The sequence below is a fragment of the Balaenoptera borealis genome (genome assembly GCF_965194805.1).
Source record: "Balaenoptera borealis genome assembly, chromosome: 15".
In the NCBI taxonomy this organism is placed as follows: Eukaryota; Metazoa; Chordata; class Mammalia; order Artiodactyla; family Balaenopteridae; genus Balaenoptera; species Balaenoptera borealis.
In genome coordinates, this window is record NC_138871.1 from 12,314,171 (window position 1) to 12,332,294 (window position 18,124).

Sequence of the window (18,124 nt, forward strand, 5' to 3'; positions counted from 1 at the left end):
ACACGTTTCTGGCTCAACACCCAGCTGCAGCGCCTGGACCTCAAACCTCCCTGTGATTTCACGGGGAACCCAGTCTTCCTCAGACGTGCTAAGAGCCCAGAGGCACCTTGCCCTCTGTCGCTCCCACGTTGACTGTAGGGTGTGTTTGGAGCTGGGGTGGGAGTCCAGGGCCATGTCCCTTTCTGCTCAGGGCTCCCTGGAGGCTGTGTCTGCCCATCACCACCATCTCTCCTGTGCCAGGTGAGGCCTTCATGGATGTTCTAAGCCCCCAGAAGTCACCCCAAGGAGTGAGGAATCCCTGCCATCCTGATGTCTGCCACTGTACTGTCTGTATTGGAGCCGTTTGTCTATGGACCAACTGGTGGTTTCCACCGTCTTTCTCAAAGTTCCTGTTCTTCTCGAGACTTGGTCCTTCCTGCAAACAGACCCCTGGCAGGGAGGTCCCCTAGCCTCCCGCTCTGCCCTCCTATCCTCTATTGCCTGAATCTGAACGAATTCCATGGTTTATTTGTTCACAGTTGGGGATGGGGGTGAGTTAGTCTGGAATCGAACTGCCAGAGTACCAATACTGGGTCCAGCTCTTACTAGTTTGTGACCTTGTGACCCAAACTCTCGAAGCCTGATTTCGTCTTATCAGTCAAATGTGAATGAGAATAGCACTTTTCTCACAGGACCCCCGGCACAATGCCTGTACTGCTTTTGAGATGGTGCCGGGCAAAGTGACTGTGCGGCGAATGTTAACCTTCTTGGAAATCCCACAGCCTGTGCTGTGTCCTCTCAGCCAGGCTGAGGCGGGGGCTTCTCCCTCACTGGCCCAGGTAAGCACGTTAGCGCATGCAAGGAAGTGTTTGGTCTTGAACCAGCCCCAGGTTTAGGTGAATGTGAACTTGGCCTCTGCTATGTTCCCAGTTTCCTCTTTAAGTACCTGGGGACGAGTGCAGGAGACCGGGAAACACAGAGAGGGCAGGAAGCAGACGTCTGGGGGTTTGTGCTAAGTGCCCACCGTGCTCTTCACAGACTCTGTCTCAACCAGTCCTCATGACAGCCCCGTGAGGTGGATATTACTCTCGTCTTTATAGAGAAACAAAAAGGAGGTGAGATGAATCATTACATCAGAGAGATGAAGCAAATTTCCCAAGGCCATGTAGCTGATGATGTTGATGATGCTGACGATGATATAGGTGACATTTAAGCACCTACTATGTGCCCGGCACCGTTCTAAACACTTCACATACGTTAACTCATTTAATCTTAACAACCACTCCTGAGTAAGTACTATTTTTTTTTTAATTGGGGTAAAATTGTTTTACAGTGTTGTGTTAGTTTCTGCTGTACAGTGAAGTGACTCAGCTATATGTATAAATGTATCCCCTCTTTTTTTGAATTTCCTTCCCATTTAGGTCACCACAGAGCATTGAGTAGAGTTCCCTGTGCTATGCAGCAGGTTCTCATTTGTTATCTATTTTATACATATTAGTGTATGTATGTCCATCCCAATCTCCCAATTCATCCCACCTCCCCCTTCCCCCCTTGGTGTGCTTATGTTTGTTCTCTACATCTGTGTCTATTTCTGCCTTAAAAACAGGTTCATCTGTACCATTTTTCTAGATTCCACATATATGCGTTAATATACGGTATTTGTTTTTCTCTTTCTGACTTACTCCACTCTGTATGACAGTCTCTAGGTCCATCCACGTCTCTACAAATGACCCAATTTCATTCCTTTTTATGGCTGAGTAATGAGTAAGTACTATTTTTATCCCCATTTCACAGATGAGGACTCCAAACACAGAAAGGTTAAATAACTTGGCCAAAGACACATGCTAATAAGCGACAGATTTTTAAAAATTCTTCTTTAAAAATTTTATTTATTTGTCTTTGGCTGCATTGGGTCTTTGTTGCTGCATGCGGGCTTTCTCTAGTTGTGGTGAGGGGGGGCTACTCTTCATTGCGGTACACAGGCTTCTCATTGCGGTGGCTTCTCTTGTTGTGGAGTATGGGCTCTAGGTGCACGGGCTTCAGTAGTTGTGTCACTTGGGCTCAGTAGTTGTGGCTCGTGGGCTCCAGAGCACAGGCTCAGTAGTTGTGGTGCATGGGCTTAGTTGCTCCACGGCATGTGGGATCTTCCCGGACCAGGGCTTGAACCCGTGTCCCCTGCATTGGCAGGCGGATTCTTAACCACTGTGCCACCAGGGAAGTCCCAAGTGACAGATTTAGGACTTGAATCCAGACAATCTTGACCAGAGTTCAGCAAATTTTTCTCTAGAGGGCCAGGTACTAAATATCTTAGGTTTTGCAAACTATGCAGTTTCTGTCACAAATATTCATTGTTGTCATTGTGGTACAGAAGCATTCATAGGCTGTGTAAACAAATGAGTAAGACTGTGTTCCAATAAAACAAACAGTGGGCCCATCTTAGCCCACAGGCCAAAGTTTGTCCACCTGTGGTCTTAACTGCTACATCAAGAGAATGAGGGGCCAGAAGCATCAAAACTCTCTGAGAAATAAAATCGTAATTGTGAACAAAATGTTCGACAAGTCTCTGGCCTTTTCTACGTGGCACAGCATGTAATCCATTCGATGTCAATGCAACATTATTAATTGAAGGCTTACTGTATACTAGGCACCACCTTAAGTGCCTAGAATATGCCAATGAACAAACAGAAAACACCTCCATTTGAATGAGCTTATCTTCCAGCAGGATTGGCAGGGGAGCTGATAAATAATACACGTAATACGCACCTGAATTATTCAGTGTGCTTACAAATGGTGAGTGCTTTGCAAAGAAATGGAGCGTGGAAAGGGGAATGTGGGAGCAGGAAAGAGCAGCATAGGATGATGAGTGTAGGTCTTGAGAAGGTGACAGTTCAGCTTTAAGACTTTAAGGAGTAAGGGAGTGAGACATGCTGATATCTTGGAGAAGAGCTTTCCAGGCTGAGAGAACAGCCAGTGCCAAGGCCCCGAGGCAAGAGCATGTCCCACTTGTTCAAGAAAGAGCAAGAGGTTCACGTGGCTTGAGGTGGTGAAAGGATGAGATCAGCAGTTAATGAGAGCCTGATCTTGTGGGGCTCTGGAAGTGTGGTGAAGACTTGCCTTTTACTCCCAGAGACGTGGGGAGCAGGGGCCTGATGGGATTGGACTCAGATTGTGAAACCATCACTCTCACTCGTGCGTTGTGTCTTGGGCTCAATAGCTTTGGACTGGGGTTTCCTGGGTTTGGTTCTGACTCTAATACCAATTGCAGTTCTAATATCAGGCAACAGTTAATCTTTCTATGCTTGGTTCCCACACCCATGAATGAGACATAATAATGGTATTTACCACACAGGGCAGTTCTGAGCACAAAATGAGAAAATTCAGGTCAATCACTAAACATTGTTCTGGGGACATAATGAAGACCAAGTGAATACTGTTTATTTTAATTATTGTTAAATTTATCTTCTTAATAAAAAACTACCATTTTACTATAATAAACTGTTGGTGAATGTGTGCTGCTGCTCAAGGGTGGTGAGAAGTCACCTTGGGGTACATTACCCCTCTGCAGGATGGGACAGCTTCTGGGCACCTCCATGGTCCTATAAAGTCTGTGAAGTATTGAGCTGTTTCCTAAGAAGGGAGGACACTCACTGAAGACTGGAGAATGAAAAAACAACAGGAACAACAGAAACAGGAACTGCCAGTCGTGATGACAAAGTGTATTAGTTACCTATTGCTGTGTAAGAAATTATCCCCAAACTTAGCAGCTTAAAACAACAAACATTGATTATTTCATACAGATTCTCAGAATCGGGAATCTGAAAAGTGACGTTAGCTGGGTAGTCTGACTCAGGGTTTCTCATGAAGTGGCAGTTATGATGTCAGAGAGTGTTGCATCATCTGATGGCGCTAATGGGGCTGGAAGGTTTGCGAGTGAGCTGTTGGCAAGAGGTCTGAGTTCCTCACCACGTGGGCCTCTCTGCAGGCTGCTTGTGACACGGTAGCTGGCTTCTCCCAGGTGAGTGGTTCAAGAAAGGTCCAGGGGGAAGCTGCAATGCTTTCTACCATCTAGCCTCAGAAGTGGCATGCTACCACTTCCACCATATAGTATATTCTTTAGAAACAAGTCACTAAGTCCAGCCACGCTCAAAGGAAGGAGAATTAAGCTCCACCTCTTAGAGGGTGGGGTATCAAAGAATCTGTGGACATATTTTAAAGCCACCACACATGGTGTGTGAGTCTGGGGCAAAATAACATTGTTTTAGCTAACGCCAGTTTAATTTTCAAAAAACCCAAAACATGACTCTCATACAAACACATAGTGAGCATGTGTCAAAGATTTATCTTTATTAATAAATGAAGGAACTGGCAGGATGATAAAGCTAATTCAAAAGATAAGTCAAGGAATAGAGGTTTATATGATCAGTCAGGAAAGAAATTGTGGAATAGATTGGCTTAGATAAAAAAAAACTCCTTAATGAATTGCAAGGCAATCCAACTGTACCCTTTGGGGTTATCTTTTCTATCAGGCAGAAATCATTTGAAATTTATCAATCTTCTCTTAGTTCACATCTAACTTCACAGAGTTTGATATCTAATCCATGGTAATTAATAAGTCAAACGAAGACAGATGTTCCCCAGGGAATTGAGCAATTGTTGGTGGGACTGTTTGAGGGTGCTCCAGTATGACACTGACAGCACATGATGTCATCATTGTGTTTTATTTTCAAGTTTGGAGAACTTAACAGGGGCTTGTTTTATTTTTCTTACTTTCACCTTCCTGGCTCATCCATTTGTTGTCCCGTCCATCCACTCTGTATCCATCCCCTGTTATGCACATCGTGGAGTAGACGGAGCTGGCGGAGACATCCCCCCGTACCCTCAGCATCCCGGGGTGGGGGGGCAACCACATACTGGCTTCATTCTTTATTAGCAGAATGAGGAAAGAGCTTGATGAAGCACCACGGCAGCGTCCTGGGGTGCAATTCACTGGGGTCAGGAGATCAGAGAGGGCAACCAGGGCAGATGGCATTTTACATTTTTAGGGGAAACAAAATCTTCTTCTCTATTATCACTTTGCAAATGAAAGCCTGTTTGCTTAAAGCCACTTTGCCTAATGGCCAACTCCCTCTGGAGTTTCTTTTTTCTTTTGTTCTTTTTTGCAAGTATTTGCACAAAGAGTGTTATTTCTGTTGGGTCAATTTATGGCCAATTCAACAATTTTGCATAAGCCTCTACATTTTCTGAAAGGTGTTTATCACATTAGTGGCATTATGAGTGATGAGTTATTTTTCTATCCTTTGAACAACTTGATATTTTATTTATTTTTGAACACTTTAAGGACATTTTAGCCCATAAGCCTGAACACAGTTTCTTTAAAAGGTATACCTTAACAATAAATGGTTATCAGTTGTGCTCAAGACAAAATTAAATTGTCATTATGCACTGACCCTTACCTTTCATTTAGATCCATCACAGAGAGTGTATGGATGGATTAAAACCACATGAATTGTTACACAGTCACATGTTATTTTACCGGTTAGGTACTGAAGAAAGATCTGTCATAGATGGCCCAAGCTAGGTTTTATTTCCAAGGGATATAATCAGACACTCGAGCAAAGATGTTGATACAAAGATGTCTGTCACAACATGATTTTCAATGACACATAATAGCAATAAGGACTATTAATAACGGATTGCTATAAATAAATGATGTTGCATTTGTAGAATGAAATACTATATGGCTATTCAATGTTCTGATATCATTATACTTGGTATGGAAAGAGATTCTGCTATTTTGCTACGTGAAAAAAGCGTGTTGAAATGAGTGTAGGTTCTGGGATGCAGTCGTGTGTAAAGCTGCGATGGTTACAGGCATGTATGTGCAGAGGAAAAACTGTTGTCCTTGGTTTGCTGATGACGCACGCACTGGAGATAAGTATCCATGTGTTTTGATTTGTTTTGTCAATATGGATTTTCAGGTTATTCTACAATGAATACATTGACTTAACATCCGCTAAGCAGGGGAGCTCCACCTCCAGCATTTCCCGTAGTCCTGGCAAAGGCAGAAAGGAAGGAAAGAAGGAAGGAAGGAAGAGAGGGAGGGAGGAAAGAAGGAAGGAAAGAGGGAAAGGAAGGAGGGAGGGAACAAAAGAGGGAGAGAAGGAGGGAGGGGAGGGAGGAAGGAGGAAAGGGGGTTGTTCTAAAATCTGCTTTCCTTGAGCTGCTCTCTGCATGATACCATTGGGTCTGGAAGGGCCAGATGTCCAGGACATGAGTGCTCACTAAGGGCTGGAAAGCCCCTGAAAGTTCTTCAGAATTGCTAGAAGAAGACTGTTTCCAGCAGCTTCCCTCCCTGAGAGAGATAATGGGCAGCAGGTGTTTCTGGAAGCTTAAGGCGGTGTGAAATCACTCTGGAAATCCTGCTCCTCCTGGGGTTGAGGCAGTTTCAGGGACCCCTCCCTAGGGCATCACTAAAAGGGCTGAGGCAACCTCCGAGGAGCAGGCAGACACCACGGGCCCTGCCAAGAGAAAGGAGCATTCTGAGGTGTCCTCCGGGGAGCTGGGCTTCACCTCTCCTGACCCCAGACCTAGAATCCCCTGATCCTTGGGGGTTGTTCATATGCTGGGGGGCTCAGGAGGCTGCTTACTGAGGCCCCTGCCAGCTCAGCCTCTATCTCCACCTAAGATTTTCTGTTATCTCAAAATAGGAGAGTCTACACCCAGAAGCTCGAGATGGCCCTGAGTGGGGCGCTGTGCTTCCGGTGAGTATCTGAGCCTCTGCTTGGGCCGCGTCCTCTGGGGGGAGTGAGTTCTGGGTAGACCTGCTATCCAGCCTTTCCGGGGAGGGCGCTGCGCTTGTCCCACAGGTGGGGTGGGCAGCTGGGAAGGTGTGAACTCCCTGTCCTTAGAGAAGTTCTTCCAGCCTCTTCAGACGGGGGCAGGCCCTCTCCTGGGGGCTCCCTGATGAGAGGGGGTTGTGGCCTCATCCCTCCTAGTGAGAACAGGGGTTAGGAGGCCCGGCTTGGAGCCCTGCTGTTACCACCCACTGCAGTGAAGAGATGTCAACCCAACCACTACCTCCTTGCTGCCCTCTGGGACAAAACAGCAACAGCAAAACTCTTCTGTCAGTCAGTCTGTCTGTCCATTGGCATGTGCTGAGCCAGGGGCTCTGCAATGATCTGGACTTTTGCAACAGTGAATGAGAAGAATCTTGCTCTCACTGAACTCGGAGTCTAGTATAGCTTTTCCCAAGGTGTGTTCTGTGGAACCCCAGTCCTACGAGTGGCTTTATACAGCGGTGCTCCTCGGTCAAGGAAATGTGGGAAATATGCTTTCTAGGCCCCCTTAAAAGAGGACCATAGCACAACTCAGCATATTAGTCACTTTGAAGTAGAGATTTGTTTAATTGTGTTTAGTCAGCATTGAACCAACTTGTACACATCTGGAGGAAACCCCTTTAGAGTACAGCTTTCGCCTCACAGGATGTCAGAAAATCAACTGAGATTGTAGGTGTGAATTAAATTTGAAAAGCAAAATGAAAGAATTTTAAATGTAAAGAAATCCCTCACGTGGTAGAGACTATGTGGCCAGTGGAAGTAAATGCACCAAGCAGAAGTAAAGGCGGAAGTCAATCAAGGCACATTTTAATCCTGAAGAGGCCTGGGCAGCATCTATCCCATCTTCTTAGTTTAGCAATGAGGAGACTCAGGCCCAGAGAGGGTGAATAACTTGTCTGTTGTGACTCAGCAGTGATGGTGGCAGAGCCAGGATGAGAACCCAGGATTCTGACTCAGTTTACTTTCTTTTCCAACATGACACAGGGAAGAGTCTGGTTAGTGTAGAAAAGATTGAATAGGATGAAGGGGCAAACCCCAGACTCAGATGGGAGGCTGTGGCCTTGTCCCGGTGGTAGGCATGAGCCCCCAGGGCTGGGAGAGAAGGTTGCGCCATTACTTCTGGCTCAGTGGGAAGAGAGGGTGACAGTGCCTGAGACTGGGGGACTCTCCAGAGCCCAGGCGAGCTGGAGCACCCACCACCTGCCCTGAGTGCCATCCTGTCCTGATGTTTTAGAATGAAGGATGCAAAACTGAAAGTGCTTTATCTGCACGATAACCAGCTTCAAGCCGGAGGGCTGCAAGCAGGGAAGGTCATTAAAGGTTGGTGGCAAAACAGGACCCTACTTCCCTAGGTTTCTAAATACTCTGAGGGGAGGGGGCCTGAAGAGGGCTTAAAAACATTGGCACAAGCCAACAGACCCTGGGCCTGACACAGTAGATGGGGCATCAGAAAACCGGGCTCTGAGCAAGGACAAATAAAATACCACACCTTCCAGCACGGCGCCATGCCCCAGTCCCACCGGAAGCCTCTATGCAAAGGTGGGATTATTTTCCAAGATGGCTGTTCTGTCCTTTCCTCACAGGTGGACTTGGGTCCAACATCCCTTTTTCTGGGAGCCAGTGCTGAGGAGAGCACGAAGGCAGGCTCTCTACACCTTCACTCCCACGTGGGAGTGGGTTTCTGCCCCTTTACTCCTGGTCCTCTCGGCACTCTGAGGGTCCTCGGTCACTCAGAGTGGTGGGACCCAGAGCAGCAGGTGTCACCCGCTGGCCTCGGGCTCATTCACACTGCTGCACGCAGTGTGACAGGACCTTCCCTCTAGAGTGGCACATACCTACTCACCTAGAACACCCTTACTGGGCACTGGGGCCAGGCAGAGCCCTCTGTGAGGCTGAGTGTGTGTGTGGTGTGTGTGTGTGTGTGTGTGTGTGTGTGTGTGTGTGTGTGTGTGTCTGATGGAGGGATTTTACAGAGAAAAATGAGACCCTTTTCTGTTCTCAGGAATCTCACAGGGTGTGGAAAGATACCGACTAACTCTAATGGGAGGCTTATCAAGACGGGTTACAGAAAAGAGGCTGGAAGGTCGAGGGGCATTCAAAGAGGTGGTCAGTCTCCCTTGGGGCTTGGAGAAGACTCGAACTTTTGACCCTGGAGTGGGCGTGGGGTTGGGAGGCGGTACCGTGTGCTATCTGCCTTGACTTCCACTGGACCAGCTGGCAGGAGACCACCCTTCCCTACATGACAGCTGTTATGAGGCTCCCCTTCTGTCCAGCCTGAGGACAGGATACCTGATACAGCTCATGACGGGGCAGAGGGAGGGAAGGGCGGCCAAAGTCCCTGCATCCGCTTCCTTCCTCTAGGTGAGGAGATCAGCATTGTCCCCAATCGGTCTCTGGATGCCAAACTCTCTCCAGTCATCCTGGGCGTCCAGGGTGGGAGCCAGTGCCTGTCGTGTGGGACGGGGCAGGAACCGACCCTGAAACTAGAGGTGGGTCCTGTCGGGGCAGCCTCGTCACGTGGCTTCACTAAGTCAAAGATGCTGATCCCACGGCTTCCTGGGCTCCTCTCCCTCCAGGGTTCTGTTAATTATGGCTCCGCCTCCCTGTGTCTTGGGGCCAGCTCCTACCCCTCACCCACCTGCCGTGCCCTGTGCTTGCAGCCAGTGAACATCATGGAGCTCTACCACAGCGCCGAAGAGTCCAAGAGATTCACCTTCTACCGGCGGGACACGGGGCTCACCTCTAGCTTCGAGCTGGCCGCCTACCCGGGCTGGTTTTTCTGCACCGTGCCCGAAGCGGACCAGCCTCTCCGGGTCACTCAGCTCCTGAAGGACACCAGCTGGGACGGCCCCATCACTGACTTCTACTTCCAGCAGTGTGACTAGGGCAACGTGCCCCCAGGGGTCCCGGGGCGGGCCAGCTTGGGCAGGGCCAGGAGGTGTAGGAGGAGACCCGTGGTGATCAACCGGCCTCTGCTCTCAGGGCCTCCACCGTGGAGGGGCTGGGCACACGGCCACTCTTCCTCCACCTGTTTCCCAGTTTGGATAAATCCTTCTGAGATTTGGGGCTTAGTCCAGAGTTTTCTTTTCTGCTGAATGGCACTACTGATGTGAAACCTTGCAGAAAGGTAAACCCCTAAGGGGTCAGGGTCAGGGTCAGGGGAGCGGTGGGAATCCTTCATGCTTTGTGGTAACGTACAGGCAACAATCCTGTGCTTTGACCTGGATTGGTCACAGTCTTCTGAGATTCCAAGAGGCGGGATCCAGCCTCCAAGGGGTCTCCTGGGCTGGTGGAATACTGTTCCCCACAATTCATGTCCTTCTGGGAACCTCAGACTGTGACCTTTGTCAACTGAAAAAAACTGTACAACCTTAAGTTGAGAGTTATGTTTTATTTGGTGGGCATTCTGAGGGCTTCAAGCCTGGAAGACAGCCTCTCAGATAACTCTAAGGGACTGCTCCGAAGAGGCAAGGGGGGAGCCAGGATATATAGGAGTTTTTGCAACAAAGACCAGGTAGTAGGAACATCAAAAGATTATTGTTAATTTAAGAAAATCAGACATCTCAAGTTAAGGAATTCAGCGCTTTTCTATGTATGGGAAGATGCAAGATTCTGGGCTCACTGGAATCATTCCTTTGATATGTACCTCAGCTATCTGGGGCCAGTATCCTGTGTTTTCTCATCCAGAGTTTCCTCAGGGCTCACCGTTGGGGGAAGCTGTAATGTGATGGCTTGATGGCTGCCACATCCTTTGTTTACTGATATGGCAGGCAATATTTTTCATTCACGCCTTGTTTGGAGGTAGGGTCTTTGTAGATGCAATTAGTTAAGAGGTCATGCTATATGTGGGTGAACCTAAATCCAGTAGGACTTCTGTACTTATAAGAAGAAAGAAACCCAGAGAAGGAGGCCATGAGAAGATGGAGGCTGAGTAGAGTGCCACCAGGCAAGGCGTGCCAATGGTTGGGGCACCATCAGAAGTGAGGAGGCAAGTTCTTCCCCAGAGCCTTCAGAGGGAGTACGGGAGCCTTCTAATCTCCTGAACTGTGTGAGAATAAATTTCTGTTGTTTTAAGCCACCAAGTTTGTGGTAATTGGTTAGGGCAACCCTAAGGAATGAAGACAGCAGCCAATGATCCCCATCTCTTGGTATTCACACGCCCTGTATGCCCCCGCCCACACTGGACCAGAGTTGTCTCCATGACCAATAGAATGCCGCAGAAGTGATGTTATGCCGCTTCTGAGATTAGGTTATAAAAGACACTGTGGCTTCTATCTTGGTCTCTGTTTCTTTATTCACTTGCTCTGGGGGAAGCCAGGTACCATGTGTAAGCTGCCCTATAAGGAGACCCATTGGTGAAAAACGAAGCCTCCTGACAACTGCCACACCACTGAGCTTAGAGGTAGCTCCTCCAGCCCAGGCGAGACTTGGGGCGATGCAGTCCTGGCCGACTGCCACCTAGTGAGAGACTCTGAAGGGAATCACCCAGCTAAACTGCTCTAGAGTCCCAACCCTCAGAAACTGTGAGAAAGTTAAGTGTTCCTGCATTAAGTTGTTAAAGTTTGGGGTCACTCGTTACACAGCAATAGATAACTAGTATGCAGGGGAACAGAAATAAATTATTTATTTTATTATGATTGCAATTTTCTCCATTACTTTTATTTTCCCTCTCAAAATGAACACCAGCCCTTTTATTTCCCCAAACATCTGATTTAAATGCTGATCATACCAAATTGGTTGAATATTCTCTGTTCCCACAAGGTTTAGATCTTCCTTGACTACCTTTGCACCTTCAGACATACGTGCCAGGAACTGTGACTTCAGGGTCCCTGCCTAAAGTCTGGGGAATGAGAGCAGAAGCCAGAGGAGGGGCCCAAGTCGGAGCCCCAGGAGTTCCATATAAGCCTCACCAGTCAGACCAGCCTGGCAGGTTCACCTCTCTGCTGAAGGACCAGCAAGGGAGAGGCCAGGCCATAGCGTCTGCCTCTGGGGACCGCAGCGGCTCCAGCCCAGATGCAGCTCAAGTCCTTGGGCAGCAGGCAGCACAGCTGCTACCACAGGCCTCTCAGGGCTGCCGAGAACAGACCTAGTTCACACTCTCCTTCTGTCCACAGGCCCAGCCATAGTCTCATATCGTCACCTCCTCTGAGGAGCCTTTGCCGAGTGGAGATCCCTGGTCATCTGCTCTGACAGTGCTTTGTGCTTAACTCTATGCTAACTCCCCCTCCTTGTAATAAATTGACTTGGGGTCTGAGGCCCCTAAAATCACCCCAAGGTCAAGGCTGTATCAGTTTTGTTTCCAAGCACCTCGAATAATGTTTGGCAAATAATTGGGATCCAGTGAGGGTTGAATGTGGAAACTATTCCTCCACCTTGGAATATTCTTTCTCTCTCCTCCACCCATCTAAATGGACCCACCCGGCAGGGAGCAGCTGAAATTTCACCTCATTCTTGAAGCTTTCTCCAGCCTGAAGTGATTGCTTCATCATTTGTAGGATTAAAGAATTCAAAAGGGCTTTAGCAGGGGTGAGCGGACACAAGTAGCTGAAAAAGGAAGAACAGGGACTTCCCTGGTGGTCCAGCGGATAAGACTCTGAGTTCCCAGTGCAGGACATTTTTTGGTTGCGGCATGCGGGATCTAGTTCCCTGACCAGGTATCAAGGTCAGGGAACTAGATCCCGCATGATCCCTGGTCAGGGAACTAGATCCCGCATGCCTCAACCACAAAAGATCCTGCATGCCGCAACGAAGATCCTGCGTGCTGAAACTAAGACCCAGCACAGCCAAAATAAATAAATAAATAAAAACCTTAAAAAAAAAAAAAAAAGGAGGAACAATGTAAAGGGCTAAGACCCTTTCAGTTCTAGGAATTTATCTTTTTACTCCAGGAGGTTCTCTGTTTCTATTGTCTCCAATATTCCCTTGGCCCACAGATTAGAGAGTCTGGTCTTTTCAAGTGTTTATGGCTTAGCCCCCAGACAGACTGTAAAGCTACTTAACAACAGGGACCAGGTGTTGTATGCCTTTGTCACAGGGCCTTGTAAATGCTCAGTAAGCACTCATTGATTGCCTGATATAATACCCTGTGCTTTGACCTTTTCCGTTGAGGGGACAAGAGATTGGGAAAGGGAGTGAAGAATGACTATTGGCCTTAGAAAACAGAAATCTGTTCCCCTCTCTGCCCATCTTTTCTCATCCGTCACTCTGCAGACATCTGGGTATAGGACTGACCTCTCCCACATCCTTGCCAAGCCCTTTATGGAACTTTGCAAATGACCTGTGAGGGAGAATTACCGTAAGGCAGTTGGTCTGTGTTGGGCACTATGCCCAAGTGTCTCTGTCCCTTGTGAGTAGGTGGATGAATGGATGGATGGATAGAAGGATGGATGGGTGGGTGGGTAGATGTATTGATGGATGGATGGATGGATGGTTGGATGGATGGATGGACTGAATTAAGTAATATCAATCAGAGGCCTGTGTGTTCTTCACCCCTACCCTGATCACACTGAGCCATGTGCCCACATAGTCCAGGGCAAAGGGCACCTGCTCAGTCCCAGGATGAATCTAAGGTCAATGTCTTCTGTCTGTAGTGGGTTTCCTTAGACATTACATCTCATCAACTGGTACCAACTAATAGAACCTGTTGAAAAACAGAGATGTTCCTCTCATAATTCCAAACAGGGCCATACTCACAATGCCATCAGTCCCTGTTCTCACATTGCCTCACTGGCCACAGCCTGGCTACAGAAAAAAGTCTGTCCTTAGGACCTTCAGACACACTCACTCTTGCTTCTTCCACCTCCCTATGGCTAAGATGGAACCCCATGGGGCACCAAAGGGAAGGTGATATAAAGTCTTCTGACCCCAGCATCATTTATCTGGCTGCCAAAACCACCAATAACATTATCAATAACAATAGCTATGAGCAGAGTCCCAGGGCCTGGCTTTTGCCAAGGCTTTATGGGTGACTCTCCCCCTTTTCAACAAACACTCATTATTGTTCCCCGCCTCCTTATTATCCATGCTGTGCTGAAGACATTGTGAAATCCCTAGGCTCTTCTTCCCCATCCTGGAGACAATTATAAAGATTGCTACAGGCTTACCCACCCTGACCAGGCAATATAAACTCAGATGCCCTGGAGAAATCAGTCAGAGGTTCCAGGCACCTGGGATCTGCAGGTCAGTGGTGGGCAGGCAGTATTCTCTCTTTCTCTGTTTTCTTCTCCCTCTGTCAATAGCTCTGATATACCACCTCCTTTTAACTCCTCCTGGCAAGCTCTCTAGTTAGCAAGGTATCTCCTACATAGATCACCATGGGTTGCTAAATAAGTCTAGGGGCACATAGAAGGAATTCGAGGAGAAGGTATAGGTTAAGTCAAGTCAAGATTTTTAAATATTTAGGACCACAGATTTTAGAAAGTAACTTCAGAAGAAATCATCTAGGCCAGTGGTATTCAACAATGTTTGGTGAAGCTTGAGGTTCCTTAGAGATGCCCCAGTGCCTTTTTGTTTTTTGGGTTTTTTTGCAGTGTACATTATTTTAGTTTTATTTTTTAAAAATTTAAAAATTTTTTAAAAGTTAATTTTTATTGGAATATAGTTGATTTACGTTGTTTTGTTAGTTTCTGCTGTAGTGCAAAGTGAGTTATACATATACATCTTTTTTAGGTGTATACATCCACTCTTTTTTAGATTCTTTTCCCATATAGGTCATTACAGTGTATTGAGTAGAGTTCCCTGTGCTATACAGTAGGTTCTTATTGGTTATCTATTTTATATATAGTTGAGTGTTTAGTTACCAAGGGGGAATGGGGGCAGGGATAAATTGGGAGATTGGGATTGACATACACACCCAGTGCCTGCTTCAGTAGTCAATGCTAGCTGGGTCCTGGTGCCACCATCATTCTCTGCTTCTACAAAAGCAGGTGTCTTTTATCCATTTAACTTTCATTAGTGTCTGTGTAAAATTTCCTTGTGAAACGTAAAATAGTTTTGAAAAATATTAACCTTGTTCAACCCCTCATTCCAATGATAAGAATTTGGAGGCCTAGGGAGAAAAGGAATTTTCCAAGGTGACAAAACAAATTGGTAGCAGAGTTAGGTCTAGAACCAACCTTGCCATCCGAATCTGCGGTGAGTGTTATTATGTCCTGCTCATAAGCACCAATGTGTCTCAGTTGGGGCAGATGGAGAGGGCTACAAGCTATGCTTTGTGGCTTCAAGAGCTTGTTAACTTTTATAAGGGAAAAAATGCCTATACATAAAACAATAAATAACACACTGAAATTTAATGGGAGTTCAGAGTAAGTTTGCAATGGAAAAGGAAAGAGTCTTTAAACTCTGAGTCATGGAATCATTGATAGTTTGATCTTGAAAGAATCTTAATAACCGCATACTCTAACTCCATGATTTTATAGATGCTGAAAACTGAAGATTGGAGGTTAAGTGACATGAACTTGTATGTCTGAGCTGTTTCTCTGAGCTGATAATTAACTTGGCAGAACTAGATACTCAACCTATAGATAATAATGCCATGTCCTGTGACCTTAATGTCAAAAGATTTGAATGGACAATGGTGAAGAGGGATGACTTCTGAGGTAGGGAAATGAAAGATAACTTTGAGTATGCCTACTGAGAAGACAAGAAAGAGGTCTCATTGCGGGGGAGGTGGTTTAGTGTCCACGGAGAAGTGAGATACACTTAAGATAAGTATATCATACAATGGGAAGCCAATGTAGATTCTAGAGCTGGATGGGAATGTGATGAAAGCAGTACTTAGAATACAAGTCCAGGAACCTCACATAGGTTGGGCTGGATTGAAGGCAGAGGAACCAGGAATACAGGTGCAGTTCCAAGGGCTATGAAGAAAACAAAGTTATATTTTAAAGAAGTTATTTATTGGGACTTGATAAATCTGACATAGGGTCAGGAAAAGTGGGAGAAATTGTCAACAGTTCTCAGGATTTGAATCTCACTGTCTAGAGAAAGATTATGGCAGTGAGAGAAATGAAACCAGGAGGGATGAATGAGCTGGGAGGAGAAGGTGAATTTGACCTTAGATGAATTTGGTTGGGTATGATGGCAGGATATCCAAAGGGCGGTGTCCTGTAGGCTGTTGGAGATAAAGGAGGATGTTCAGTCTGGACTTGGAAGGCATTAGAGAAAGATGATCATGCAGCTGTGGAAACGGACGGATTGCAGTTTCATGGGATATGAAAGAGGAGAGCTTAGGACCTTGGCCGGTGACTTCCAGGTTTAGGGGTGACCCCCAAACAAAGGGAGAATCTACAGTGCATCTGAGAAGGAGAGAATGGAGAGGTGTGAATCAATATCAAGGGCTCCCAGGGGGACAATGGCCAAAGATCAGAGGAATCAAAAAAAAAAATCTTTGGATTTGGCTCCACAGAAGTTGATATTTGTCTTGGAGAGATCAGATTCCATGGAGATAGTGTGTAGGAGGATGAAGGAGAGGCTGGAACAGGTGTGATGTGCAAAAGAGCATGAGGAAGCCCAGGGCTATTTGGTGGTGGTATTTGATCCAGGATAGGTGAATTGATGAGGTCTGAGACAGCCAAGGATGGGGTCCAGAGAATGGTATAGACCAAAGTCCAGTGAAAGGTCACTTGGGGACAATAGGGAAGGGAAAGCTTGGGGAATGGAGTTTGTGGTGCACTGGGAGGGATCATGGCAAACACTCAACACCAGGAGCCCAGGCTCAACACCAGGAGTCAGTTTCTCACTCCTACACAATCCTCACTTCATCACAATCTATACCAGGACCCCAGGTAGGGGTTCCTGATATGGGAGTCTGTAGGAGAGACACTGGAATTTGGGGCTGGACCAGGACAAGAGGACCCCAGCGATCCAGCTGGACTTGACCAGTCCTGAATTTCTGCCGACTCTTTGAGCTGACACGGACCAAGGGTGGGAGTCATCAGCTTGCCTATCCAGCTTTACACAGGGACCCTCCACTTCGTCTGCCCCGGCCAGCCCTTGGCACGGCTGCTAGGCTGCCCATATTTCTGCTGCTCCGACCAAAGAAGCCCCAGTAGCTTGGCCAAGGGAGATCACAGCATCTCACTCACATGGGCTTGCACGGAAGCCATGCTTCTGTCGACCTATCAGGGCTGGGGGATCATCTGGTCCTTTGATACTAAAAGTGTGGTCCAGGGACCAGCAACATTTATATCATTTGGTTGCATGTTTGAAATGCAGTCTTAGGTCCCACCCCAGACCTAGGGAATCAGAATCTATTTTAACAAGAGCTGCAGGTGATTTACACGTTTATTAGAGAGTGAGAAGAACTGAGCTAGTGTATAAGTTCCCAAGACCAGTTGATCACTGAGTCACTTCAAGAACCTTCAGCCCAGGGAATAGTACTTCTCCAGAGTCCCCCAGGTGATTTGATGGGCAGGCACATTTTGGAAAGCCAACGACTGTAATCGAACCCTTCATTAAAAAAAAAATGAAAACTTACCATATACCACAAAGGAAATTTATATTCATATAAGGAAAAATGTTGAAATGTTAAAATAAAAATGTCACCCATAATGTTAAAATGTTAAAATAACCTGTGCTTTTCACTTAATGTATTTTGACCATTTTTATATCATAAAATGTTTTTCTACATCGTCTTTTGTTTCTTTGTTTTTTAAATATTTATTTATTTATTTATTTATGGCTGTGTTGGGTCTTCGTTTCTGTGTGAGGGCTTTCTCTAGTTGCGGCAAGCAGGGGCCATTCTTCATCGTGGTGCGCGGGCCTCTCGCTATCGCGGCCTCTCTTGTTGCGGAGCACAGGCTCCAGACACGCAGGCTCAGTAATTGTGGCTCACGGGCCTAGTTGCTCCACGGAATGTGGGATCTTCCCAAACCAGGGCTTGAACCCGTGTCCCCTGCATTGGCAGGCAGATTCTCAACCACTGCGCCACCAGGGAAGCCCTCTACATTGTCTTTAATGTACACATACTTTCTTATTTACCATAATTTTTAAACCAATCACCTACTATTGGGCAGGTAGATTATTTTCAGCTTCTTGTTATTATAAAAAATGATGCCATGAACATCTTTATTATTAAACATTTGGGCAATTCATTATTTTCCCATAGAATAAGGGCAACAGATGAAATTACAAAGTACATAGAATGCTTTAAGACTTTGATTCACATCACCAATATCCATCCAGAGTTTGTACTCCTATTGGTGTCCTGTGATCCTTTGCTCTCACCAACCCTTAAACTCTCACTGCAAAGCCAAGGGATAGGAACTGACTTGTCCAAGGTGATCAAGTGGCAGATCCAGTACTAAAAG

At 46.6% G+C, this 18,124-nt stretch overlaps 1 protein-coding gene across 3 annotated transcripts; it reads left to right on the forward strand.

Annotated features, from left to right (window-relative positions):
• The first annotated feature begins 833 nt into the window (after positions 1–833).
• Positions 834–17,352, forward strand: IL36RN (interleukin 36 receptor antagonist). 3 transcript variants are annotated; one of them, XM_082357043.1, is made up of 6 exons: positions 834–1,268; positions 3,777–3,994; positions 6,687–6,740; positions 8,050–8,135; positions 9,177–9,304; positions 9,476–17,352. In XM_082357043.1, exons 3-6 carry the CDS (start codon positions 6,712–6,714, stop codon positions 9,698–9,700), a joined length of 468 nt encoding a protein of 155 aa, XP_082213169.1. In that variant the 5' UTR covers positions 834–1,268; positions 3,777–3,994; positions 6,687–6,711; the 3' UTR covers positions 9,701–17,352. The 3 variants fall into 3 exon arrangements, 1 of the variants encoding a protein (XP_082213169.1); XR_014234864.1 differs by lacking the exons at positions 8,050–8,135; positions 9,177–9,304 and having other exon boundaries at positions 835–1,268; positions 9,476–9,584; XR_014234865.1 differs by lacking the exons at positions 3,777–3,994; positions 8,050–8,135; positions 9,177–9,304 and having other exon boundaries at positions 838–1,268; positions 9,476–9,584.
• Positions 17,353–18,124: the final 772 nt, after the last annotated feature.